This window comes from Vulpes vulpes, chromosome 9 (genome assembly GCF_048418805.1).
Source record: "Vulpes vulpes isolate BD-2025 chromosome 9, VulVul3, whole genome shotgun sequence".
Lineage (NCBI taxonomy): Eukaryota > Metazoa > Chordata > Mammalia > Carnivora > Canidae > Vulpes > Vulpes vulpes.
Window position 1 is genome coordinate 103,885,104 of NC_132788.1, and position 26,262 is coordinate 103,911,365.

The 26,262-nt window shown below is 51.3% G+C and overlaps 1 protein-coding gene and 1 pseudogene across 3 annotated transcripts; one reads left to right on the top strand and one right to left on the bottom strand.

Moving 5' to 3' along the window:
* Positions 1-14,482: 14,482 nt before the first annotated feature.
* Positions 14,483-18,039, bottom strand: CLEC4G (C-type lectin domain family 4 member G). Of its 3 annotated transcripts, none has more exons than XM_025985776.2 (9): positions 17,899-18,039; positions 17,460-17,570; positions 16,768-16,821; positions 16,483-16,545; positions 16,251-16,355; positions 15,842-15,931; positions 15,481-15,629; positions 15,283-15,398; positions 14,483-15,007 (listed from the first exon to the last, which is right to left on the bottom strand). In XM_025985776.2, exons 1-9 carry the CDS (start codon positions 17,978-17,980, stop codon positions 14,869-14,871), a joined length of 909 nt encoding a protein of 302 aa, XP_025841561.2. In that variant the 5' UTR covers positions 17,981-18,039; the 3' UTR covers positions 14,483-14,868. The 3 variants fall into 3 exon arrangements, with proteins under 3 accessions (XP_025841561.2, XP_025841562.2, XP_072577659.1); XM_025985777.2 differs by having other exon boundaries at positions 14,483-14,974; positions 17,899-18,021; XM_072721558.1 differs by lacking the exon at positions 16,483-16,545 and having other exon boundaries at positions 14,627-15,007.
* Positions 18,040-22,791: 4,752 nt separating this feature from the next.
* LOC112909654 (small ribosomal subunit protein uS14-like) lies at positions 22,792-22,962 on the top strand (annotated as a pseudogene).
* The last annotated feature ends 3,300 nt before the right edge of the window (positions 22,963-26,262 follow it).

Below are 26,262 nucleotides of genomic sequence, written 5' to 3' on the forward strand. Positions count from 1 at the left end.
GACCCCTCCCTCTTCCCCACTATGGTACCAACCCGCTGCTCTGCTCACTTTGAGGGAAAAACAGGAAACTGTGCGGATGTGGGCACTGATCTGAGGGTGCTGGTTCTTCTTTCAGGTTTGGGATCCTTGAGCCTGGGGCAACCCCCTCGCTGGTCACAGACCCGGATCCGGAGGAATGAGTCAGGGGTCCTGCCGCAAGCATCAGCGATTCCCAGGCGGGTGCCCAGCCCAGCCTCAGCCCTGACCCTCCTCGACCCCCACTCACCCCCAAGGATGTTCTGATCCCCAGCCCTCCTCACCTGTGCTCTGGGCGCAGAGGAGCCTCACCCGCCCCGACTAAACTTAGAACCTCAGCACCTGGGACAGGGCCCCGTGTTCAATGGAAATGTGATGAAGGGACATTTCCACCCTGACCCCAGCCACATTCTGGAGGTACAGCCCCTGGGCTTACCCCCACTCGATCAATCTCTCCTGTTGCAAAAGGGAGAAAGGAAGGGGGTGTATTGGTGTGGGAGGGAAGTGGGTGTGTCAAATCCCGGAGGGCTTGCAGGAGGAGGTGCCTCTAAAACCGGGTTCCTCATTCTCAACTCTGTTGGCATCGGGGCTGGATGATTCCTTGTTGTGGCGGCGAGGAAGGGGGGCTGTCCTGTATATGGCAAATGCCTCCTGGGGGTGGGAGCAGAATCACCCCCGGCTGAGAGCCACTGCTTCGAAGCCTGACGTATAGACAAGGAGAAGGTGCTGGCTTCAGGCTTCAACACGCTTTCTCTCCGTCTCCAATGTCTCCATCTGCTGTGGACAGGTGACCTCTTTTCCTCTTTCATCTGCTCAACAACCGTTATTGGAGCACCTACTGTGTGCCAGGTTCTGAGAACGAGGTGAAGTCCCAGTTCTTGGGAAGGAGGTTTTGTTTTTAACTGTGCTAAAATCTATAGAACATAAAATTTAGCATTTTTAATCATTTCCAGTGGCATCCCTGACACTCCCATTGTGCCTCCACCGCCGCCATCCCTCCCCAGAACTTTTCATCTTGCCAGACTGAGACTCTGTCCCCGTGAAACACCAGCTGCCCCCTCCCCAGGCCCTGGCTCCCACCACCTGCTCCTGTCTCTGTGAACGAGACTCCCCTGGGGACCCCATCTAAGTGGAATCCTATAGGATCGGTCCTTTCCTGTCTGGCTTATTCCACTTGGCATCACGTCCTCAAGGTTCCTCCATGATGCAGCATAAAAACAAGGTTGAAAATTCACAGATCCCCAGGACAGTTTTAGGTGGTGGAAAGCAGGGTTAGGGCGCCTGGGGGAGGAGCTAGTGTAGACTGGAGGGTTCTGAACCTGGGAGGGGGGTGTGTGTGAGGTGACGTCTGAACAGACCCCTCCGAGAGGCTGGATGTGTCAGCTGCCAGGGGTCCTCCCCTGGGGCTTGGCAACCTCAAAGCCTAGAGCTGGGGCCCCCCACCCTCCTGTGTGGGGGAAATCCACGCGGTCCTCTCCCAGAGGCCCCAGGTCCCAGACAGACGGGGTGCCCTGAGGCTTCCCCGACCTTGGCCACGGGGCTTCCAAAGTCTGCACTTTATGGGTCTCAGTTTCCCCCCCAGATGGAGGCACTGGGCTTTTGGCCTTGGAAGCCCTGAGGTCCCGGTCAGCCCCTCCCCGCCTGGCACCGGAGCCTTATAACCTCTTGGGGGCTCCCAGGCCTCCGGGAAAGTGGGAATTCTGAGGAACCAAGGTTGGCCCCGAGTGACAGCCTCTGTGACTCAGCAGAGGGGGGGGGTACGGGCGTGGGGGGCCTCGACACACAGACACACAGATGCACACACACACGTGAAGTGTCGTGACGGCATCACGTGCAGAGGCACACAAATACGCAGAGACCAGTGGTCGCGACACGACTTAACCGCAGACACACGCACAAGACCCGCACACACCAAGGTTCACACAAACACAACACATTCCTGCCACAGACAAAACCACACACGCACAATACAGGCACACAGTCACAACCCACAACACACACACAAAGACACAGACCAACATGACACATTGACCTACAGACACACAACAAATCTCAATAGACAGACACGATGCACACGCGCACGCACACACGCAGATACAGGCAGATACATGGGAACGCAGATACGACACAACCAGCCACATACAATACACAACATAATAAAACCACAGTCCAACCCGTAGATGTCTACACAATACAGGCACAAACATACAGACCGCATGACACAACCGAGCCACAGAGAAACATCCCCCTGCACAGACACAAAGAACTAGAGACACACAGAACATACACACACACACACATAGACACCGATGCAGACGAGTATGTAGAAAGGCACACAGGCACGTAAGCCACACACGAAATATAGACACACAGATGTGGACACCACCCTGATACAAGTCAGATACACCCAGTGTGCGCAGATTGCACATACACATAACACAATCGCACGTACACACACAAAACACACACACACACATAAATGCACAGAAACAAAACACGGACATCCAGAGACACGCACCCAGACAGGCAACCAAGGCACGGACAGACACACACCCACACGGTCACACAGACACACACAAAGGCTGTCCCAAAGGAGAGGCTGGTGGGGAAAAGTGGCGCCCCTCCACTAACAGCCCTCCTGTTTGCCTCTGCTCTCCGGCCCCACCCACGCCTGCCTCAGTTTCCCCTCAGGGACTTCTCTGTGCCTCTCCGTGAGCGTTTGACTTCCATTACCCGCAATCCCTGCCGACTTCTCGCATCTCTATCTTCAGCCCAGCGCCAACTGCTGGGCTTCATCGTTCACCTGTTCTTTCACTCGCTCTCCCCACGGTCCTCTGCACGCCCCTTCCCCAGCCCTGAGCTCCTACATTAAATGGGACCCCCCGGGACTGGGAGCTCCCCAGGGGCAGAACTCGGCCCCCTTTCTGGAGGGGCCGGGAGAGCTGCCCCGAGCTCAGTCACATACACTCCAGTCACTCACTCACCTCCGGGCTCCCCTTCCCGCCCCCACCCCCACCCCACCCCCACTGTCCATGCAGCAAGCCTGTCAACAGGAAGAAGGAATGCGGTCCTGAAATGGGAAAAGGGTGTTTCTGCATTTTCACCTTTCTGGAGCCTTGGGGTCTGTGGCCCACTTGTGTTTGTTTCTGTGTGTTGTGGGGATGGAGGGAGAGGTTGGAGGGGGGCTGGGGATGGGGAGGTCCAGAAGAGGGGTGTCCACCTCTTTCCTTCAGGAGGGCTTCCCACCCTTCTCCACACCGCCCCCCAGATCCCCACATGACCCCAGGGACCAGGGGGCTGAGCCAGCCCATCCCAGGAATTCTGAGAACATTCCAGGCCTGCAATGGGAGATTCGGGGATTTCTCTCCCACAAAGCCCACGGTTCTCTGAGGGGAGAGGGTATTGTGTGGGGGACCAGGCTGGAGGAGGGCTCCCAGCCCCTCCGAGATCCAGAAATCCGGGGCCCAGACTCCACCCTCAACAACCCATGCTCTCGCCTTCCTGGAGACCTAGGAATCTGTGCCCCAGGTCCCCAGCCCCAGCCCCTTGGGGATCCAGGGATCCGGGTCCAGAGGCCCCTCCTTCAAAGGCCCGGGCCTGAGGCTCCAGGCCTGATGCTCCAGGTTCCGCGGCTCCGGAGGCGTGCTGCCCCCTGCTGGACACACCTGGTCACTGCCCCCCACCTGGTGACACCGCCTCCCTCACTGGGTGGGAGCAGGAGAAGGCAGGTGGAGTTCCAGCTCCAGCCTCTTTCCCTGCCTGGCCGGCTGTATCCTCTCGGGCCTCAGTTTCCCCATCTGTAAAGTGGGAATAAGCACAATTCTCCCACAGAGGACCTCGTGTGCCGAAAACCTTCCGCCCGATGCTGAACTGGACAGAAGCCCACAATGCCTGGGAGCACTGGTAAGCGCTATTTCGGGAAGGGCGCCGCTAACCTGGCCTCTGGCCCCAAAAAGGCTCTTGGAAGAAAACCCAGCCCCCCGTGGCCAGCGAGGCCCTCCTGTGTGCTGTCACCTTCCCCCTCCTGCACTGTCCCCCCTTTGCTCAGCTCCTGCCACACTTGCGGCTTCTCTGGGTTTGGGCCCCAAGGAGACCTTGGCCCTCTGTCCTCCAGGGGCGGGCTCTCTGAGGGAAGTGACCCCGGCCACGGGGCCCCGAACCCCTCAGCCACCCCTTTAACCATCTCTACGACCTGCCTTCGGTGCGTGGACGCATCTGGTTTGCTTGTTCATAACCTGCGTGGGCTGGGCCGGATGTGACCTCCAGGAGAGCAGAGGCAGTGCCTGGCACCCTGAGTCCCCAGCCCATGGCCCCCCAGGAGGGGTGGGCACACAGCTCCACAGGCATCGGACCCAATGAGTTTCCTGTGACTGCTGGAAGGAATTACCACACATTGGTGGCTTTCAACAACATGAATGTCATCTGACAGGTCTAGAGGTCAGAAGTCCAACACGGGTCTCCCTGGGTTAAAATCGAAGCATCGTGGGGGCTGTGCTCCTGGAAACCCAAGGGGGAAAATCTATTCCCCTGATTTTTTTTCAGCTTCCACAGGCGGCCCCATTCCTTGGCTTGTGGCCCCTACCTCCAGCCTTCAAGTTGGCAGTGGAGCATCTTTCAATCTCCCTCTGGCTCTGCCTCTGTTGTTGTCGCTCCTTCTTGGACTCTGACCTTCCCTCTTCCCTCTTCTAAGGACCCTTGTGATGATGACATTGGGCCCACTTGGAAAATCCAGGCTCGCCTCCGTCTCCAGATCCTTGATTTAATGAATCCCATCTGCAAAGTCCCTTTTGCCAGGTGAGGTCATAGATTCGAAGGTTCCAGGGGTTGGGACAGAGACACCTTTTGGGAGCCCTTATTCAGCTGACCACAAACCCCTAAAATGCTGGTATTATTCTTATCCTACTTGATGGGGGCAAAAGCAAAGGTTGCGGAAAAGCAAAGCCACGTGCCCAGGCTCACCCAGGGAGTAAGTGGCAAGCACAGATTTTGGTTTTAGACTCTGGGATTTCTTTTTCCTTTTTTTTAAAAAACATTTTATTTATTTATTCATGAGATACAGAGAGAGAGAGAGAGAGAGAGAGAGAGAGAGACATAGGCAGAGGGAGAAGCAGGCTCCTTGCAGGAAGCCTGATGCGGGACTCAATCCCAGGACCCCGGGATCACGACCTGAGCCAAAGGCAGGCGCTCAACTGCGGAGCCACCCAGGCGTCCCTGGACTCTGGGCTTTCTGTGGACATCTGCCAAATTAACCCACTCGAGCCGTCTGTGTCTGAATCTAGGGCCAAGAGGCTGAAGGTGGGGGGCTGAGGCACATGGGGCAGGGGCTAGCAAGAGCTTGAAGAAAGTGTGTCCTGTCCTACCTTGGAGGCCTCCCAGACACCTCAGCCAACCTGGTAAGAGGCCTTGGGATCTCAGGGGGTTTCCTGGAACCGGGGGGAGGGAGGGAGGAGTTTGGGAAAGACAAGCAATTCTGTCACAAGTCCATTTCCTTGGAAAGTGGGGTGATGGGTGGGGCCAGTCTGTCCAGGAAACCTGGCTGGGCTTCAAGGTCACCACTGACTTGCTGACTCAGCCCCAGAAAGTGTGGTCATGTGGTCACCCAGGGAGCTGTTGGTGGGGAGACACTCACTGGGAAAGGGTCAAAGGGTGCGCAAGGGGGCCCTTCCATGCCCCTGCTCCCTGCTTCCCAGCACAAGCCCCCTTGGCCTCTCCAAGGCCAACCCTCATATCCCTCTCCCATCTTCCCCCTTAGATGAGAAGTGCAGGGGGTGGGGGCATTGCTTTTCCAGAATGTTCTACCTCCAACCTCATCATGTGAGCATACCATCTTCTATCCTTCCTCATCACCCACTCCATCCCTGCCAGACTGTGAGCCCTAGAAGCCCTAGAAGCCCACCAGCCACAACCTGAACCCCAACATTTCATTATTTTATTTATTCATGAGAGACACGGGGGGAGAAAGAGAGAGAGAGGCAGAGACACAGGCAGAGGGAGAAGCTGGCTCCATGCAGGGAGCCTGATGTGGGACTCGATCCTGGGACTCCAGGACCACACCCTGAGCCGAAGGCAGATGCTCAAGCACCGAGCCACCCAGGCGTCCCTCATTATGACAATATTCAAGCATGTAGAAAAATTGAGTTTAAGGATGATAAACCCATTCCCTGATTCTAGAATCAGTATATTACACATTGATTCGTCCATCTACCCCTCAATCCATCTTGTATTTTCATGCATTTCAAAGTAAGTTGCAGACAGTAGCTCATTTCCCCCTAATACTCCAGCCCAGAAAACACAGAGTCCAGTATTTGTTTGCCACTCTCCTTACTTTTTTCTCTTTTGAGTAAAATAGGATAAAATGTGCACATCCCAAGTGTGTTCTTTGAGCTTTGACAAATGCATTCACCTGCGTAACCAAATCTCTATCAAGGTACCAGAACATATCCATCCCTCCAGAAAGTTCTTTCATGGCTCATCCCAGGCAATCGCTGCCTCTGTTCCCAGGCAATCATCGTTCTCCCATTTTTTCTACCCTAGAACTTCATATAAATGGGCTCATAAAATCTATATTTTGTAAATGGCTGCTTCTGCTCTGCCTAAGTTTTTCCAGATTCCTCTGTATCCAGAGACCCTGCCCTCTTGTTCTCCTTTGGCATTCCAGTGCCTGGAGTATACTAAATGCTGAGAAATGTTTGTGGATAGGGAAATAATTGCATTGAATGAGTGAATGAATGATTAATAAATGAATGAAAGAAATTGCTCCTTGCTCACAAGAGACTCGATCTGACTCCTTCTCTTCAGGTTCTCTTACCAACGTCCTCCTCATCTTGGTTCAGGGGCTATAATTCCAAATAGCAGAGACACCCGCCCTCCACTGCTGGCTTCCCAGCGCCCCAGTCTTATCTTCTCACGAGAACACTTATCAGGTACATGTTACCACCAGCTTCCTGCTTTACCCCCCTTTATCTGTTTCAACTTCCAGCATCATTTCCTCCCCTCCTGCTCTTCTCTAGATAAAGAAGAGCAAACTCTAGAGTGGCTGAAGTCATTCCTGGGTCAAAATTACCCTCCCCAAGCAGCTGGAGCCCGAGGCATTGCTGAATATTGAGGCCCAAAGTGGTGCAACCACTTTGGGAAACCAGCAGTTTCTTATAAACAGTCACCTACTGTTGGAGCCACTCCTAGATATTCACCCATGAGAAGTGATAATTTAAATTTGCAAAAAGACCTGCACAAGACTCTTTGTGGAAGCTTAATTCTTACTAATTAACTTTGGAAACAGCATAAACACCTTTTAACAGGTGAATGGATACCCAAATTGTGGTCCAGCAACACAATGGAAGACGAGACAAATGAAAAGGAACAGACTGGATGCGCACAACAGCTTGGGTGAATCTCGAAAACACCAAGCCTAGAGAAAGAAGCCAGGCACAAGATGCTACACACTGTGTGATTCAATTCAGAGGACTTCCAGAAAAAGCAAGTCTAGTTATCAATGATGGAAAGCAGAGCAGTAGTGGCCTGGGGCGGGGATGGGGAAGGAATTTTAGGGGATGGTGGAAATGCTCTACCTCTGCGATGTAGTGGTGACCACACAGCTGGTTTCCTGAAAACTCATGGAATTGTAAGCCTGAAATGGGTGCATTACCTTTTAAAAATGTTAACCGTGCTATAAAATGTACAAAACCATAAAATTTACATCTTAGCTATTTTTAAGTGTATAGTTCAATAGTGTTAAATATATTCACGTTGTTGTGCAAGTAATCTCCAGAGTTTTCTCATCTTGTAAAACTGAAACTCTATACTCATTGAGTGACAACTTCCCATTTCCCCCTCCTACCAGGTTCTGGTCATCACCATTCTACTATGAGTTTCTATGAGTTGGACTACTCTAGATACCTCATGCAAGCAAAATAATACAGCATTTATCCTTTTGTGACTGACTTATGTCACTGAGCATAATGTCCTCAGGGTCCATCCACATTGTAGCAGGTGTCAGAATGTCCTTCCTTTTTAAGGCTGAACCGTATTCCATTGTATGGAGGGACCATGTTTTGTTTATCTATTCACCTGTCAACGAGCACTTGGGTTGGGGTGGGATGACTGGATCTCATGGTAATTATGTTCCTACTTTTGTAAGGACCCGCAATACTGTTTTCCACAGCAGCTGTGCCATCTTACATTCCCACCAGCAATACATGAGGGCTCCAGTTTCTCCACTCCTTGGCAACATCTGTTATTTGGGGTTTTTTATTTTTGCCTTTTTAAAAGAAGATTATTTATTCATTCATTCATTCATTCATTCATTCATGAGAGATGCAGAGAGAGGCAGAGACAGGCAGAAGCAGGCTTCCTGCAGGGAGCCCAATGCGGCACCCAATCCCAGAACCCCAGGATCACGACCTGAGCCGAAGGCAGATGCTCAACCACTGAGCCACCATGGTGCCGAATACCTGTTGTTTTGTTATTGTCGGTTTTTTGCTAGACATCATCCTAATGGGTGTGATAAATTGGTGCCTTGGATCGTATATAAATTATACCTCAATAAAGTTGATTTTTAAAATTATCTCTTAAAAAAAGAATCATACCCAGAGCAAGTGCAAGCCAGGACTCCTCAAGATACATGGAGACATATGGCCATCCTAGTTAAGGTAAAGCGACAGGTGTGACAGGTGTGTATTGTCAGCTGATGGGAGGTGACGTTTAGATCTTAAGCAGTGACTGCCATGTTATGGGTGTTAAAAATTTATGACTAGGGTTTCCAGTAGCTTTGGTTGAGTTGAGATACTTCTATGGTGGGGTACAGGTACCTACCAACATGTGAAAGTATGTAACAGGATTATCACAGATTACTGCTGTGTTGTAATGGTTACCATTGAGTTGTGGGTGAGGTCCAGGGAGATTCCTATGTTAGTCCTTGGCAGCTGTGGCAATAAATTACCTCAAACTTAGTGGCTTAAAACAGCACAAATTTGGAGCACCTGGGTGCTAAGCAGCGAAGCATCTGCTTTCGGCTCAGGTCATGATCTCAGAGTTCTGGGATTGAGTCCCGGATTGGCTCCACAGGGAGCCTGCTTCTCCCTCTGCCTCTGCCTCTCTCTGTGTATCTCTCATGAATAAATAAATAAAATCTTTAAAAAAAACACATCACAAATTCATTATCTCACAGTTCTGGAAGTCAGATGTCTGACACCAGGCTCTCTGGCCTAAAGTCAAGGAGTCAGCAGAGTGACATTGTTCTGGAGGCTCTAGGGGAGACTTGTTTGTTTGTCCTTTTGGGGGGATGGGAAGGTTGAGACATTATTTTTTAGGAGCAGTTTTAGCTTCACAGCAAAATTAAGCCGAAGATACAGAGATTTCCCAAATACCCCCCTGCCTGCACACAGGCACAGCCTGCCCTGTTATCCACATCCCCCATTGGAGGGGCATCTTTGTTACAATTGATGAACCTACATTCACATGTCATTACCATCCAGAGTCCAGAGCTTACATTAGGGTTGTTGGTTGTTTATTTGTTAATTTATTTATTTTAAGATTTTACTTATTTGAGAGAGAGAGAGAGAAAGAGAGCACAAGCTAGAGGGTGGGGGTAGGGGGTGAAGTAGAGGGAGAGGGAGAAGCAGACTCTCTGCTGAGCAGGGAGCCCAATGTGGGGCTCAATCCCAGGACCCTGAGATCATGACCAGAGCCGAAGGCAGACGCTTAACCCACTGAGCCACCCAGGCACCCCTTACATTATGGTTTGATCTTGGTGTCTTACATTTTATGCATTTTATGGGTTTGAACACATGTATAGTAACACGTATCCACTATGACATCCTACAGAACCGTTTCACTGCCCTAATAATCCTCTCTGCGCTCCACCTATTCATTTCTCCCTCCCCTTAACCCCGGGCAGCCACTGATGCTTTTACCGCCTCCATTGTTCTCTGTCTTTTCCAGAATGTCACAGAATTGGAATCACACAATAAGTGACCTTTTCAGATTGTCCTCTTTCACTGATTAATATGCACTTCAGATTCCTCCCCATCCTTTCACGGCTTATAGCACATTCCTCTTTAGCACCGAATAATATTCTATTATCTGGATGTACCAGTTTACTTATCCATTCACCCACTGAAGGACATCTGGGTTGCTTCCAAGTTTGGCCAATTACGAATAAGGCTGCCATAAACATTCGTGTGCAGGTTTTCACGCGGACATACTTTTTCAACGCCTTTGGGTAAATGCCAAGGAGCACAATTCCTGGATCCTATGGTAAGCGTACATTTGGTTGTGTAAGAAATTGCCAAACTGTCTCCCTGAATGGCAGCACCATTCTGCAATCCCACCGGCAGTGAGTGAGAGTCCCGTTGCTCCAACACCTAGCACTGGGATTGTCGGTGTTCGGATCTTGGCCATTCTCATAGGTGTGCAGTGGTTTTCCTTGCCTTTTACTACTTCTGAAGGCTGCCCACAGCCTTGGGCAGGAAGGGCTTGCGATGCCCTCTTCCATCTTTAAAGCTAACAGTGGTGGACCAGGTACCTTCTCAGGTCACATCACTCTGACTATTGGTAGCCTCGTCTCCCTCCCTGATTCTCTCCTGCCTCCCCCTTTCATGTTCAGGGACCCTTGTGATTATGTTGAGCCCGCCTGGAGAATCCAGGATGATCTCCTCACTGCAAGGCCCTTACTTTAATCACATTTGCAAAGCCCCTATGGCCATGTGAGGTCACACATTCCTTGGCTCAGGGGATTAGGACATGGACATCTTTGGGGGACGATTATTCTGCCTACCACAGGCCTTTTGTGGTGTTCTCGGCAATTGCTGTTGTGTCCCAGGCATGTGACAGGTATATTCCAGATCTTATGGGATGCGCTCAGAGCTTCTGGGGTTTCCAGGAAAGGAGGTCTGTCCTTAAGACTGCTGACCTGATCCAGACAGTCTCTCAAAGGAAACATCACAGGGTTTCTCTGTATTCAGACCCCTTCCTGTACCAGCTTCAGGACAATCTTTCTGGGGGTGCCTGGGTGTTCAGTTGGTGAAGCATCTGCCTTAGGCTCAGGTCATGATCCTGGGGGTCCTGGGATCCTGGGATCGAGCCCTGCATTCGGCTCCCTGCTTAGCAGGGAGTCTGCTTCTCCCTCTCCCTCCTCCTTGCTCATGCTCTCTCTCTCTCTCTCTCTCTCTCTCTCTCTCTCAAAATAAATAAGTAAAATCTTAAGAAGAAGAAAAGGCAAAAAAGAATACAGCCTTTCGGGCAAGACCGATTCTCCAGGAAAACAAAAGCAACTGAAGGTCAAGGTCTGTTTTGGGATTACTGTTAGGATCCAGGGGATGCCTTTCTTCCCAGGGAGGCTGAAACTTGGAGGAGGGAGGGCCTAGGACCAGGAAGCCAAAGATGAGGAACTTGACCCTGACCCTCTCATGCAGGGTCTTCATGTGCCAACTCAATGTTGACAGGTCAGAGCCTGGCCACCGAGACACAGTGCCTGTGAGCTGACCAGGAGTGAGTAGGGCAGATGGTGGAAGACAAGATGGGGTCTCTAGGCCAGTTATTTTGCTTTCCGGGCTCCTGCCCAGGGCTCCCTCAGACCTCAGACCCCAGTACCTGAGCCTGGGGCTTAAGGCCTTGGCTTGCTCTAGCCAGGGCCAGATCTCTGAAATATCCCAGGGCAGCTCCTGCTTAATGGTGGGATATTAAGTGTTCTCCTCCTTCTGCCTCAACCACAGCCTGTGCTCACTCAGGTCCATTCCCAGGAGAGACACCGGGGCCTCTCTGCCCACCTGTGCTGCTCAGCATCCATCACCACAGCACATCAGGGGCTCTGTCATTGATGGTCACCCAGACTTGAAGTCTGCCTATGGGCTGTCAGTTTGTCTCTGCTCTTCACTTGGCCAGGGGTCTCCACCTGATTGTCAGTAGATTCAACTAGAATCTGTGAGTCCTCCAGATTATCATTAAACCAACTCACCCAGGCACTTAGGTACCAAGCAGGGGTTCTGACTGCTGCCCTCTCCCTGAGCCTGAGTGTCAGCTTGTCATGGCTTGTGTGAGGCTGCATAGTGGCCCCTAAAGATATCCTCATTCTAACCCCTGGAACCTTGACTGTTGTCTTATATGGCAACAGAGATTTTGCAGAGGTGACTAAGAGTTTAAAGGTGGGAAGATGTAAATATTAAAGAACTTGGTGTTTGCCCCCTGTGTTTGTCCCCTGTTCCTGGAAGGCATCATCTACACCCTTGGGATTTCCTGAGTGATAGGAGGATCTTAGTTATTCGTGGGGGGCCCTGGGACCACACCTGAGTTATACCAAGGAGATGACTCAGAGTGGGGCTGATCATGCCAGAAAGACCAGCCAGGAGGGGTGGGACCTTCAACCACCTGACCTCCATGGAGGAGAGAGGGGCTGGTGATGGGGTGCAATCATGCGGCCACCGATTCAATCAACCATGCCTTTATTTTTTATTTATTTATTTATTTTTTTTTATTTATGATAGTCACACAGAGAGAGAGAGAGAAGCAGAGACACAGGCAGAGGGAGAAGCAGGCTCCATGCACCGGGAGCCCGACGTGGGATTCGATCCCGGGTCTCCAGGATCGCGCCCTGGGCCAAAGGCAGGCGTCAAACCGCTGCGCCACCCAGGGATCCCCAACCATGCCTTTAAAATGAAATCCCAACGAAAACTCTAGACACCAACGTTCAGAGGAGCTTCCTGGTTCGTGAAAAGGCATCACCATGCCAGTAAGGGGACGTGTCCTGAGTCCTTGGAGACAGGCTACCAAAGCTCCGTGTTTGGGACCCTCCTGGCCCTCGCCATATGGGTCTCTTCATTCGGCCAGTCTGGATTTGTGTCCTTCCTTTACAATTAAACTGTAAGTACTAGACAGAGCTTTCCTGAGGTCTAAGGGTCACTCTAGTGAATTATGAAACCAGAGGGATTGTGAGTTCCTTTGAATTTGTATCAGTTGGTCAGAATCAGTTGGTCCAAAGTGTGGGTGGCCTCGGTACCCTCAAACTTGCAATTGGTGTCTGCAGTGAGGGCAGTCTTGTGAGGAGCTGCACCTTTAATCTGCGGGTGGCGTCTGCACTAATCCAGGGCGATTAGTGCAGTATTACAGGGGATCATCTTGGATTCTCTGGGTGGGCCTTAACTGCAATCTCAGGCATCCTTTATAAGAAGGGAGGCAGAGGGAGATTTGACACAGAAGAAGGCAATGTGATCAGTGAAGCAAGATACTACCCTACTAATTTTGAGGATGGAAGAAGGGGCCATGAGCCAGGGAATGTGAGGAATGAAGCTCAAGAAGCAAGGAAAGGCAAGGAAATAGTTTCTCCCCTGGAGTTTCCAGAGGGAGCCTGGCCCTGGTGACACCTTGTTCTGGGCCCAGTAAAACTAATTTTGCACTTCCAACTTCCAGAACTACAAGAGAATGGTGTGTTGTTTTTAAGCCACCAAGTTGGTGGTCATTTGTTACAGCAGCCCCAGGAAACTCATACAGCCTTCCAAGCCAACTGTCTGGAAATCCATCAGTGTGGCCACCAGTCCACTAGGTATGTTATCTGTCCAGCACTCAGGTGGCTCCTGGGCCTGGTTAGTGCCTCACTCTGGGCTGCAGTAGTAGAGCACCCAGAGGAGGATTGGGGTTCACTGAAGGGTCTTCCCTGGTCAGGGAGTCTGAGTGGTGGTCTCTCTTCTACTTGCCCAGTCACTGCTCTCAGGGCTGGGCAGCCTGGGGGCTCCCAAGGGGGTCCCCAGAACTAAAAGTTTCCTGTCTCCACTGGAAATTCTGGGAGAGGCCCCAGGTCTCCAGGACGGGAGCAGAAAACTTTGGGAGTGTAGGGTGAATTCAGATCAAAAGTCCCCAGCTGATAAAGCCAGACTCAGTGCACCCTGCACCCTCCAAATGGCTTCAGCCATACTTAGCACATCCCAACACCCTCTGCTTGCAAAGACCTCCCTTCCCAGCTCCTCATGCTGAAATCCCATTGTTTCTCGAAAGTTTTCTCTGAGAGATCATTCCACCCAGTGGTCACAGAATCTAGGTGCCCAAGACAGAGGGACTTGTGCCTCAGATTCCCTGGCAGGCCCTCTCCCACCTGCCTTATGGCCTTGTCTCAGACTGCCAAATCTCCACGGGAGAGGTGTCCCCAAGGAGGGGCCACTGCTGCAGTATTCCAACACAGTTCCTCCCCTGGAGGTGTGGCTTCTCCAAATGCATCACGAGACATTCATGCATTCTTCTTTTGAGTCACTGGTCACATCATTCCTGTGCCCAGCTAGATCAGAGGGGTGGGGGCAGGGGAGCCCTGACTCTGAGTCAATCCTGTGTCTCTAGCTGTCCTGGCCAAGTGCAGGTTACTCACCGAGCTTTGGGGCATCATAGGGCCAGGACATCACTTAGAGAGGTCAGGGTCACTCACAGGGATCATATTAGGGTCTCGGGGATAAAACTTAGGACAGCTCACCAAAGCCATGAATCAAAATTCATTTCTCAAGCATTTATTGATGCTTCCTAGGGCTGCGAAGACAGCTCACAAAACCCCTATCTGTGAGGGCTCCCAGTCTGGGGGAGAATGCGAGAAAACCAGCTCCATGCTTGAGTTGCCTTGCTTTGGTTAGGGAGGGAGGTGGGGCCCAGGTACCGGCCCAGGAGCCGGGATTTGGGTGGGGTGGAGGCTAGGTTGTCTGTGTGAGGGCTTGCCGTGAGGTTGGAGTGGAGGTCCCCCGCCTGCACCTGCCTGGGTTGGGTGGACGGCTCTTAGTAGTTACGGTGGTGGGCGGCGCCAGGACGGTGAACAGCCCAGGCGACCGTCGCGGATGGCCCCCCGACCCGCAGGCTGTGGGTACGGCTGGTGGGCACCGGGCGGGGTCAGCAGCTGCGCCTCTTCTCACAGATCCAGTTGTCCTTCTCGTTTTGGCACGGTGCGTCATTCCACATCCCGGTGTGTAGCATCATAGCGCAGTCCTCCAGCCCCCTAGAGTCATTGGGCTCTCCCGTGTTCCACTGGCTGCAGTGGTTTGTTGGGGGGTGTTTCTGGGAGTCTGAGGACGGGCCTGGCGTCCAGCCCTGAGCATCTACCCTGTTTATTGCTTGGGTCCAACCTAGACACCCTGGGGGCCTAATCTGGGCATGCACCTGGGATACAACTCTCTAATTCCCAGAATTTAACCCTCCGCCAGGTCCTGGGGTCTGGCCTGCCCATGCCAAATGAGTCCCTGAGATCTGGCCAAAGCACTTCCCCTGGGGTCTGACCCGTCCCTCTCCCCAAGTCCCTTCCCTCACCTGAAGCTGAGCGGGACTCCGTCTATCCACTGGTAGCCCTGGATCTTGCCCGCGCGGCGCACGGCCCGCAGGCCCAGCCAGAAACCACGGCCACGTGTATTCCGACTCAGGAAGCCCTGCGTGGGAAGGAGTCGCCTCGCACCCCTCCCGGGCCTCGCCCCATCAGGTGAAGGCCGCCTCCCGCCTGGGACAGCGCACCTGCTCCTCCAGGTCCCCGACAATCACCAGGTGTGCGCCTGCGCCTGCGCAGTTCTGCTGCGACGCCTCCCAGGTGGCCCGCTGGACAGAGAAAAGGTAGCAGGAGCCCTGGAAGGGCAGCCAGGATTCGGGGCACTCCTCGCAGGAGCCTGTGGGGTGGCGAGAGTCAGGGAGGTGAAGCGCTCCCTGGCAGGGCGAATGGAAAAAACGCGGGGGAGGTGCCCCCCACCCAGGTGTAGGGGCGGAGGCACAGAGAACAGGCCAAGGTCAAGGGGCAGGGCAGGGCCGATCAAGGAACCCCGAGGCCCACAGGTAGGGTCCACTTGTCCCCTCCTCTCTCCCCTCTGTCTGTGTCGCTCACTGTTCCCCTGCCGGACGGCCTCCAGAGCCCTGAACAGCTCGGTTCGGATGCCCTCGCGGTCCCTGCCCGCCTCAGCCAAGCTCTGGGTCACTGCGAAGTCAAGGGCATTCAGGTTACTGCTCAGGTCAGGGTCAGGAGTAGGGTCACGATTAGTTAAAGGTCAGCAGCCATGTCCGGTGGTCAGGGTCACGGGCAAGAATGACATCACGGTCCAGAACTGGCCTGGCCGGCGGGGGCCAAGTTGAGGTTAGGGGTGTTAGTCAAGGCCAGAGTCCAGAGGTCACGGTCACAGGATAGGGTCGCGGTAACCCTATTCGAGGATAGGTGTCAGCATGTGGATCAAGGGTCGAGTGACAGCCTGGGTGAGGGAATCAGGGGGCGAGGCAGTGTCCCGCTCTCACGCTCTCACCGCGATCGCTCAGTTCTTTCAGGGCACTCTCTTGCTGGATCAGCTTCGCCTGCGCCTCCCCGAGCTCGGTGCGTGCCCTCTGCAGCAGCTTCTGTGTCCCCAAGCCTGGAGAGGAGGGGTCCGGGGAGGAGGAGGAGGAGGACCAATCCGTCCCGCCCCCACCTGCCACGAACCCGCCCCTGCTCCCCTCCTCCAATCCCGGCCCGAGCCCCGCCCCCCACGCGAGTCTCACAGCAGGTGTTGCAGGCTCGGACCTCCCGGTTCAAAGCCCCCAGCGCCACCGATTGCTCCGAGGCTGGAATGATCCCCGCCCGCCCCACGCACACGCCGGGTCACCTGCGGGGACTCACAGGACACCCTTCCCCACTCCGAGGCCGGCCCCCCGGGACTGAGGCAGCCTCACCCACCCACCCACCCACCCACTACCTTGTCTCCAGGGTCCTAAACACTCCCGCCCGGACATCCTGGGGTGTGGGGGGGAGGTGGCTACGAATCACCAATCACCGTTTGCACGCACCGTTTGTCCTCAGCAGATCCTGGTGGCCAACCAGCGCCCGTCGCTCTGTGGAGGCTGTGGAGAGAGGCTCCTGCAGGTCCCCCGAACTCTCCCCTTGCCTATGGGGTGCAGGACCCCAGGCTTGGGACACACAGAAGGGCATACGGCACACGTGATGTGCACACACATTTGCTTCTCCCTCTACCTGTGTCTCTGGCTCTCTCTCTCTCTCTCTCATGAATAGATAAATAAAATCTTTTTTAAAAATGTAAAAAAAAAAAAAAAAAAAAAGGACCGCTTGGGTGGCTCAGCAGTTGAGCATCTGCCTTTGGCTCAGGGCGTGATCCCAGGATTGAGTCCCACATCGTGCTGCTTCCTGCAGGGAGCCTGCTTCTCCCTCTGCCTGTGTCTGCCTCTCTCTCTCTCTCTCTCTCTTAATCTCTCTCATGAATAAATAAAATCTTTTAAAAAAAATGATGTGCACACACACCCGGGAGCAACAAACACACAGGCACATGCACACACACTCATGTGCACACATACATACACACGTGGGTTCACACAGCCCAAAGATGGGCACAAACTCTATTCGCATGTGTTCACGCTCAGACCCACGCAGGGATCCGAGACCCAGCTGGTGAGACCTGAGACAGAGGGAAAGTCTGTCCCCAGGGCAGCTTGGCACAACCTCCCTTCATTATGCGGTCACTCACCCTTAGAAACGAGGATGTTCAGGATGAGAGCCCACAGGACTGTGGCCACTGCTAGAACCAGGCCCAGGAAGAGGAGTCTCTGTCCCCAGCGTCCCCAGCGTCCCCAGCACCCTGGATAACACAGATGGACTCCTGGGTCCCTCTTGCACCAGGACCGCTCTGGATCTCTGCGCCCTGAGGATGGAGCCCTGGGCACTTGGATTCCTCCCAAGGAACTGAGATTCAGAGAGGTTAAGTAACTTGCTCAAGATCACACGAGCTCTAAGTGGCAGAGTTAGAATTTGAATCCAGGTCCAGCTAGTCCTGGCACCTCTGGTGTCTCTCCTGCACCCACTACTTGGACCTGCTCTCAGCTGTTCCCCTCCTTTCCCTCATCAAACCCCAAACCACTGGCCAGAGATACCCAAGCAGGCTGGTGAGGCAGTCCCATTGCTCATACCTCCAGGGACATCCTCAAGCCCGTCGCCCCACTTGCTGTACCCGGCAGTGTCCATGGTGAGCAGGCGCCCAGCCCGGGGCATAGATAGAAATGTAGCCTCCTCTCAGTCCCGCCTTCTCTTTTCCTTCCTTCCCATAGCCTTCCTCTCAGTTCCTGGTACTGGGACCCACAGGCCAATCGCAAGGCTGGGCCCTTTCTGGTCTGGGCTGGTTTAGGGGTAAGTGTGAAGTGGGATGGGGGAAGTGTAGTCAGAGCGGAGGGGTAGAAGGGGATTGAGCAGGGTAGAGGAGTGGAGAGGGGTGGGGAGTGTGTGTGTGTGTGTGTGTGTGTGCACACGCACGCACATAGTTCTCGTCTCTCTGGCCTGGCAGCTGCAGCAACATCTCCAGACTGGTGCTGGGGGCTTCAGTTTGGACCTCACCTCCATCTCTTAGAGGGTTGGGGCTGGGCTTCCTCCTAGGAGGAAGAGGCTGAGTCCAGCTGAGTTCTGGTCCCTTCTAGAGGGTTCCTGAAAAAGCTCCCTCAGGCCTGGCCCCCCAGGGCAGCTCTTGCTTCCCTCCTCAACTTCTCTGCAGGTGCATGGAGGCTGGATCTGACCTTGACCTTAATTCAATCCTTCCTGGCCAGAAGGAGAACAGAAATGTTTGTTGGGTGGTGGCCAGCTAAGCTCTGGACTCTATTATTGGGTGGATTAGTGGGGGTGTATGTATGTAGCTTTCTTTCTTTCTTTTTTTTTTAAATTTTTAAATATTTTATTTATTTATGAGAGACACAGAGAGATGCAGAGAGAGAGAGGCAGAGACACAGGCAGAGGGAGAAGCAAGCTCCACTCAGGGAGCCCGACGTGGGACTTGGTCCCCGGTCTCCAGGATCATGCCCTGAGCTGAAGGCAGGTACTTAACCGCTGAGCCACCCAGGTGTCCCATATGTAGCTTTTCTATGAAGCCTCAGCTTCTCCATGCAAAGGAGGACGGCGACAGGTCCTCCCTCCAAGGGATGCTAGGATAAAGACATGAGTTATGCATGTCAAGCCCTAGCATCATCCCCAGGCACTAACCCCACTAAATGTTCATTCATTCAATAAATATTGCACACCTACCCTGTGCCAGGCATTAATCTAGGAACTGGGGAGACATCAACGTCCCATAGAAGCAAATTCCTTCCTTCTTGGAGCAAACATTCTAGGTGGGAGTTGAGAGAGAGAGACAAATAAATAATGAACATAAATGAAAAAGTAAGTTATAGCCTAGTGGTTCTCAACCAGGGGTGATTATGAGTCCCAGGAGACATTGGGCAGTGTCTGGAGACGTTAGTGGTTATCACAGTTTGGGAGGGGGTACTACTGGCATCTACTCGGTGGAGACCAGGGATGCTACTAAACAGGCTATAACACACAGGACAGCCTCCCATGGCAAAGAATGACTGGCCCCCAATGTCAATAATACTGATGGCAAGAGCCCTAATGTCATATATTAACAAGTCATAAGTGCCATGAGAAGAAAGAAAGGAAGAAAAAGGCAGGCAGGATAAAAGGCTTGGGATACCGGGGCTGGGGCAGTGGCTAGTAAGGGGACCTCACTCAGAAAGACAAATATATATTTTTTCAAGCACTTCCCACATTTCAGCCCCTTTTGTAGCGATGTGAACACATTCCACCTTCCCAAATCCTCTCAACAACGCTCAGAAATAACAAACATTATCCACATTTTATTTAAAAATTCTATTCAATGCCTATTTTCCTACCTTATTCCAAAAGAAATGAGAGAGACATACATGATAAAATAAGATGAAAAGACAGACGCAAAAGAGAGATGAGGATCAGGAAGGGAACAGGAACCTAAGAGATGAGTCTGGTGCACAAAATTCAGCCGGAGGTACCGCACTCTTGATAAAGGCAGCAGGAAAGTGGGGTCAGACATCTGGGGATGTGCGGCAAATTCTTTTGGAGGAATCCCTCCGATAGACACGTAGACCAAATCCCCATCGAACTTTCCATAAACACAGTAGCAGTTTTCTACCACTTGGGCCAATGTGAATCACTTCATGGGCAGGCGTGGTTTTAGGGAAAGCGGGTTTGCCTGAACTCAAAGCGAGTGACCGACCCCACTGTTGGGGTGCTTTTAGCATGTTTCTGGAAGCAGTGAGTTTGAGACCACAGAGAGAAGCTGGCTGAGTGAGGGGCGAGCCACAGGCTTTGGTGGGTACCTGGTAGGGTCTGCCCCTGGCAAGCGCTCTCTGTAAATAAGAATCCGGAGCCGAGAGGAAATCATTTAAGTACAACGGGAGAAACTGTGCCTCATGTGGAATCGAGATGTAAAATATCCCCAATAAGCCAGATGATAACTTCAGGCAAATCATTTACTCTCTTGGTACCCCGTTTTTTTCATCTTTAGCATCAATAGATGATAAAGTTTTTCTTACCCGATTCATTATGTTTCTGTGGCCATGTAGAAGAGAGCTGTGAATGCACTGTGAAATGTTTACTATACAAATATAGGATTTTTAAAAAGATTTATTTATTCATGAGAGACACAGAGAGGCAGAGACACAGCAGAGGGAGAAGCAGACTCCCCGCGGGGAACTCAACGTGGGACTCGATCCTGGGACCCCAGGACCACTATCTGAGTCAAAGGCAAACGCCCAACCACCAAGCCACCCAGATACCCCAAATACAGGATATTATTCAATATAATGGAATCCATATTTACTAAAGACATTGCGATGGCCCTGTTTAACTGGACCAGTGGAGAACACCATTTAGGGCTAGCCTCAGGCTCCAGTGAATACTGGGAGGCATCTATCACTGGTATTCAGGCACACACACAGACACACAGACACACAGACACACAGACACACACACACACACACCACAGGAATTTTCAATGGCAAGCCCAAATATTTCCTTTAGAAATGATCTTGGTCCTGTTCACAGATAACAGGTGACTAAGACCCCCACGGTTTAAGTCAAAAGGTCGTGATTATTTTTAACTTGAAATATTTTAATTAATTTTTTCAAGTACCTTAAAACAAAGTTTTGTTGAGGTATTATTGACATTCAAGAAACTGTACAGTTTTTTTAGATTTTAAAAAGATTTATTTATTTATTTATGAGAGACACACACATTGAGAGAGAGAGGCAGAGACACAGGCAGAGGGAGAGGCAGGCTCCACGCCAGGAGTCCAATGCGGGACTCGATCCCGGGTCTCCAGGATCGCGCCCTGGGCCAAAGGCAGGTGCCAAACTGCTGAGCCACCCAGGGATCCCCTTAGATTTTTAAAAATTCATTTGAGAGAGACAGAGCAAGTGAGAGCATGAGCAATAGGGAGGGTCAGAGGGAGAGGGCAAACCAGACTCCTTGCTGAGCAGAGTGCCCGACATGGGACTCAATCCCAGGACCCTGGGATCATGACCTGAGATGAAGGCAGACGTCTAACCGACAGAGCCACCCAGGTGCCCCTAAACTGTACATATTTAAAGTGTACAGTTTGATGAGTTTTGACTAATCCACGAAACCGTCACAATTGGGATGGTGAATGCAACCATCACCACCCAAAGATTCCCTGCGCCCCTTGGTAAGCCTCCCCTGTTACCCCCAGCTGCCACTGATCTGCTTTTTAGATTTGTTTGCATTTTCTAGAATTTTGTATGAAAGGCACCATACAATATGCAGCCTCTCGAGACTGGCTTCGTTAGCTCAGCATAATTATTTTGAGATTCATCCACGTTGTTGCATTAATACTTCATTCTTTCTTCCTGCTGAGTAGAATTTCATTGCGTGGACAGGCCAGTTTGATTCTACACTCACCTGCTGGTGGACATTTAGGCTGTTTCCAGTCCTGGTTATCATAAATAAAACTGCTGTGCACTTTTGTGAGCAAGTATTGTCATGCATGTATGCTCTCATTTCTCTTGGGTATATACCTAGGAGGGGATGATTGCATTAGATGTGTTTCATTTTTTTTTAAAGATTTTATTTATTCATGAGAGACACACACACACAGAGGCAGGCACATAGGCAGAGGGAGAAGCAGGCTCCCTGCGGGGGAACAGAAGTGGGACTTGATCCCAGGACCCCAGGATCAAGCCCTGAGCCCAAGGCAGATGCTCAACCACTGGGCCCCCAGGTAACCCAGTATTTCATTTTTTTTTTTTTAAAGCTAGCACCTGTTCCCAGATACTGTTGTTTTTTTTTTTTTTAAAGATTTTATTTATTTATTCATGAGAGACAGAGAGAGAGGCAGAGACACAGGCAGAGGGAGAAGCAAGCTCCATGCAGGGAGCCTGATGCGGGACTCGATCCTGGGTCCCCAGGATCATGCCCTGGGCTGAAGGCGGCGCTAAACCGCTGAGCTACCTGGGCTGCCCCAGTATTTCATTTTTTAAAAGGCTGCCAAACTATTTTCCAAAGTGGCTGTGCCATTTTTCATTCTTACCAGCGATGAATGAGAGTTCCATTTCCTCTGCCTTCTTGACAGCACATGGCATGATCAGTCTTTTTTTTTTTTTTTTTTTTTTTTTTTAATGATAGTCACACAGAGAGAGAGAGAGAGAGAGAGAGAGAGGCAGAGACACAGGCAGAGGGAGAAGCAGGCTCCATGCACCGGGAGCCCGATGTGGGATTCGATCCTGGGTCTCCAGGTTCGGGCCCTGGGCCAAAGGCAGGCGCCAAACCGCTGCACCACCCAGGGATCCCATGATCAGTCTTTTTAATTTTGACCATTCTCTTATTTTCATAGTGCAATTTTTAATTGGCATTTCCTTAATGATTAATGATGTGCAGCATCTTTTCATATAATTCTTTGCCACCTGAGTATTTTCTTTGATGACCTGTCTCTTCAGAGCTTTTGCCCATTTAAAGAAATGAGTGGCCTCATCCCATCTGAGAGAGCAAGATGGATCACCAGTGGCTCTACTAGAGCCATCCAAGGAAGTTTGGCTAGAGTTGTCGTCTTTGCTATGTCTGCTCAAACCAGCACCATCTGATCCGGAAATAAGGCCTCATTATGTGCCACCAGTGTCTCTGTCATTATGCAAAGGATACAGTCTTCACTAAGTTGGATTAAGTGAACTTCCTTAAGTGGATCATCCAAGAGACCTACCTTAATTGTGAATATCCAGGATACCTACCTTCATGCTAACACATTGTACATAAAATAGCACTTCAATTATGAATATAGTTTTTAAAATGAGTAAATTATTTTCTTATTGTTTTGAGAGTTATTTATATATTCTGGTGACAAATCTTTTATCAGATACGTGACTTTCTGGGCAGCTGGGTGGCTCAGCGGTTTAGCGCCGCCCTCAGCCCAGGGCATGATCCTGGAGACCCGGGATCTAGTCCCATGTCAGGCTCCCTGCATGGAGCCTGCTTTTCCCTCTGCCTGTGTCTCTGCCTCTCTCTCTCTGTCTCCCATGAATAAATAAATAAAATATTTTTTAAAAGATATGTTTTCTGATCTTTTCTCCCAGTCTGTGATTTTTCTTTTAATTCTCTTAGCAGCAGTCCTTCAAAGAGCAAAGTTTTACATTTCAACAAAATCCAATTTATCCATTTTTCTTTCACAGATTTTGCTTTTGGTGTTCTATCTAGGAAATCTTTGCCCAATCCAAAAATTTCTCCTATGTTTTCCCTAGAGATTTTATAGTGTTAGGCTTTATATTTAGGTCTTTTATACAGCTTGCGTTTTACAAGGTGCGAGATCTTATAACTGAAGTTCATGGCGGGGGAGGGGGCATGTTAGTTTGAAATGTTGTTAAACTAGAGGCAACTTTAAGTCTAAAAAGGTATAGAAGAGTGGCAAAGAGTAGGGCTCTGGAGGGAGAAGAGCCTGGGGTTGATCCTTAGCAGTGTCACTATAAGCCTTGAGTTCCTCCTGTACAAAATCGAAGTAGTAAAGGATTGTCAGTGCTGTGTCCACATTCCCTTGGCATTCACCTCTCTTATTGTAAACTCTTGGAATTTTTCATCCGAGGGTGTTTTTGCCCTCACCCAAGTGGAGGGCAGGCTGGAAAGTGCAAGAGAGTTAATGCTCCGGGTTAGGATAACTCTGAGTTGCGTGTTCTAAACTGTCATCTGGAGGTGCTCAGGGAGATCGAGCTCCAGTTGCTCACAGCAGTACCTGCCCATGAGCACACCTGTGTGGACTCTCTCCCCCCTGTCTCATTTCCTTACTTTCCTCTTGGGGCCTCTAGAATCACCTCACAAAATTTCAAATTCTTAAGCTCTGCTTTTGGGGTGGCCCAAAGACTCCTCGTCTGTGTCGAGAGATCAGCAGGGTAATACGTGCAGCCTGGGCAGGGACCCGCAAGAGGTTCGCTATTCTTGTCGCTGACATTATCATCCTCCCTCCTCGTGTCCATCCAAGGCCAACTGGGACCCCTAGGGAGTGGAATTATCCATGTCCAGGGAGAGAGTCTGCCAGAAAAGATTGAAGAACTGGTGATTCGTAGCTCATTTTCCTGGAGGACAACCTAAAAGGATGACTATCAAGATTATGATAATGCTAGATTGCTTCTACTTGATGGGCAGGAATCCGAGGCTCAGAGAGGAAAGGAGGCTCACTGGAGGCCCTTTGGCCAAGAAGTGTTGGTGCTCTGATCCACGGTCGCGTAGCTCCTTCTACGGCCACTCTTCTCTCAGTTACCGTGAGATTGAAAAATCCTGGCTGCAAATACCTCCCACTTGGGTGCACCTGCGTCTCCGGAAGTGACTGGTCCTCCTCGCAACCAGAGGTGAAGTCTATTCTCCATCGCCGTCTCCACGGAAGGTGCGTTGTCCCCGTGACTTGCATTAACCAATCGGTGTGTAGCAGCAACTCCACGTGACTTACCCAGCCTTGGCCCCAGCATGCCTTGCGGCTTCCGCTTTCACGCTCCCAGGATGCTGCGGGCTGCAGGGATGCTGAGTTAGGGAGCCTGGCTTCGCTTCGTGAGGATGACAGGCCACGAGGACGGGAAAGCGGTCCAGCGGGCCTCCAAGCAGCAAAGTTTCGCTTAGCCCTTCCAGCCATTCTGCTATCCGAGTCCAACAACCCGGCAAGGCCAGGAAAGGAACCACATCCGTCAACCCACAGAATTGGGGAAAATTACAGATCGCTATGTTTTAAGCCACCGATTTGTGGATGACTTGTTATATTGCCACAGACAACTGAAACAGCCATTAGCCTTAACAAGCGCACTACCCACGGACCCCAAACGGATGCAGCAGATTTGATGCGAGTCTGGGAGGAGCCCGGAAGGGGTTCTGCTTTCCCCCAGGCCTGCTGGGAGGGCAGCAGGTGTGTCAGAACATTTCCAGACCGAGGACAAGCAGCTCTTTTTGACTTTGAGCATCAGCATTCTTGGAAGTGTGACTCTCCAGAACCTCAGCCCCCACTCAGGCCTCAATGCAACCATCTGGTCTCTGACCCTACAGCCTCCCCAGGGCTGTGGCTTCCCTGCTCCAACCGCTTCCCCCGGAACACAGATTGTGGATCTCTTGTGGATTTCTCTGGGGTGCATTGACTTACGTGGCCACATCCTCCTTCCTGTGACTTCTGGGACACCCGCCCATGTGGCTCGTGAACTACTCAATGTCAGGCGCTTTTCTAAGCACTGGAGATCCCGCAAGGTACAAAATTGGCAAAAATATTTGGTTTTGTGGAGATTACAATGTTGTGGAAGGGAAGACAATAAACAAATGAACAAATATGCATCGGATATTTTCATGTCACAGAGTGATAAATATATACATTGTACTGTGCTGTCTCCTCAGGGATAAAACAGTGTAAGGAGGTGTGATTCAGGGCAACTATTTCAGGTAGGGTGGTCAGGAAAGGTCTTTCCGAAAAAGCAACATTTCTTTGGAAAATAGTTCGACAGTTCCTAATAGTTAAACATAGAATGATCAGGACACCTGGGTGGCTCAGCAGTTGAGCATCTGCCTTCAGCTCAGGGCGTGATCTCTGGGTCCCGGGATTGAGTCCTGCATTGGGCTTCCTGCATGGAGCCTGCTTTTCCCCCTGCCTCTCTCTCTCTCTCTCTCTCTCTCTGTCTGTCTGTCTTTCATGAACGAATAAATAAAATATTAAAAGAAAACAATAAATAAAATCTTAAAAGAAAACAAAAACTTGAGCATGAGTGTTCACAACAGCATGATTCACAATAACCAAAAAGTGGAACTGAGCCAAATGTCCAGTAACTGGTGGTTGGATAAATAAAATGTGGTATATATCCATTTAATGGAGTATTATTCAGCCACGAAAAGAACCAAGTACTGGGGCACCTGGATGACTCAGCCGATTAAGTGTCCAACTCTTGATTTTGGCTCAGGTCAGAATCTCAGGGGTGATCAGGCTCCATGCTCAGTGCAGAGTCTGCTTGTC

Coding starts and splice junctions, on each gene's coding strand:
- CLEC4G (XM_025985776.2), bottom strand. CDS start 17,980: ATGCCCCGGGCTGGGCGCCTGCTCACCATGGACACTGCCGGGTACAGC. Junction 16,356..16,482: donor CCGAGCCTGCAACACCTGCT/GTGAGACTCGCG, acceptor CCTCCTCTCCAG/GCTTGGGGACACAGAAGCTG. Junction 15,932..16,250: donor GAAAGAACTGAGCGATCGCG/GTGAGAGCGTGA, acceptor TTGACTTCGCAG/TGACCCAGAGCTTGGCTGAG.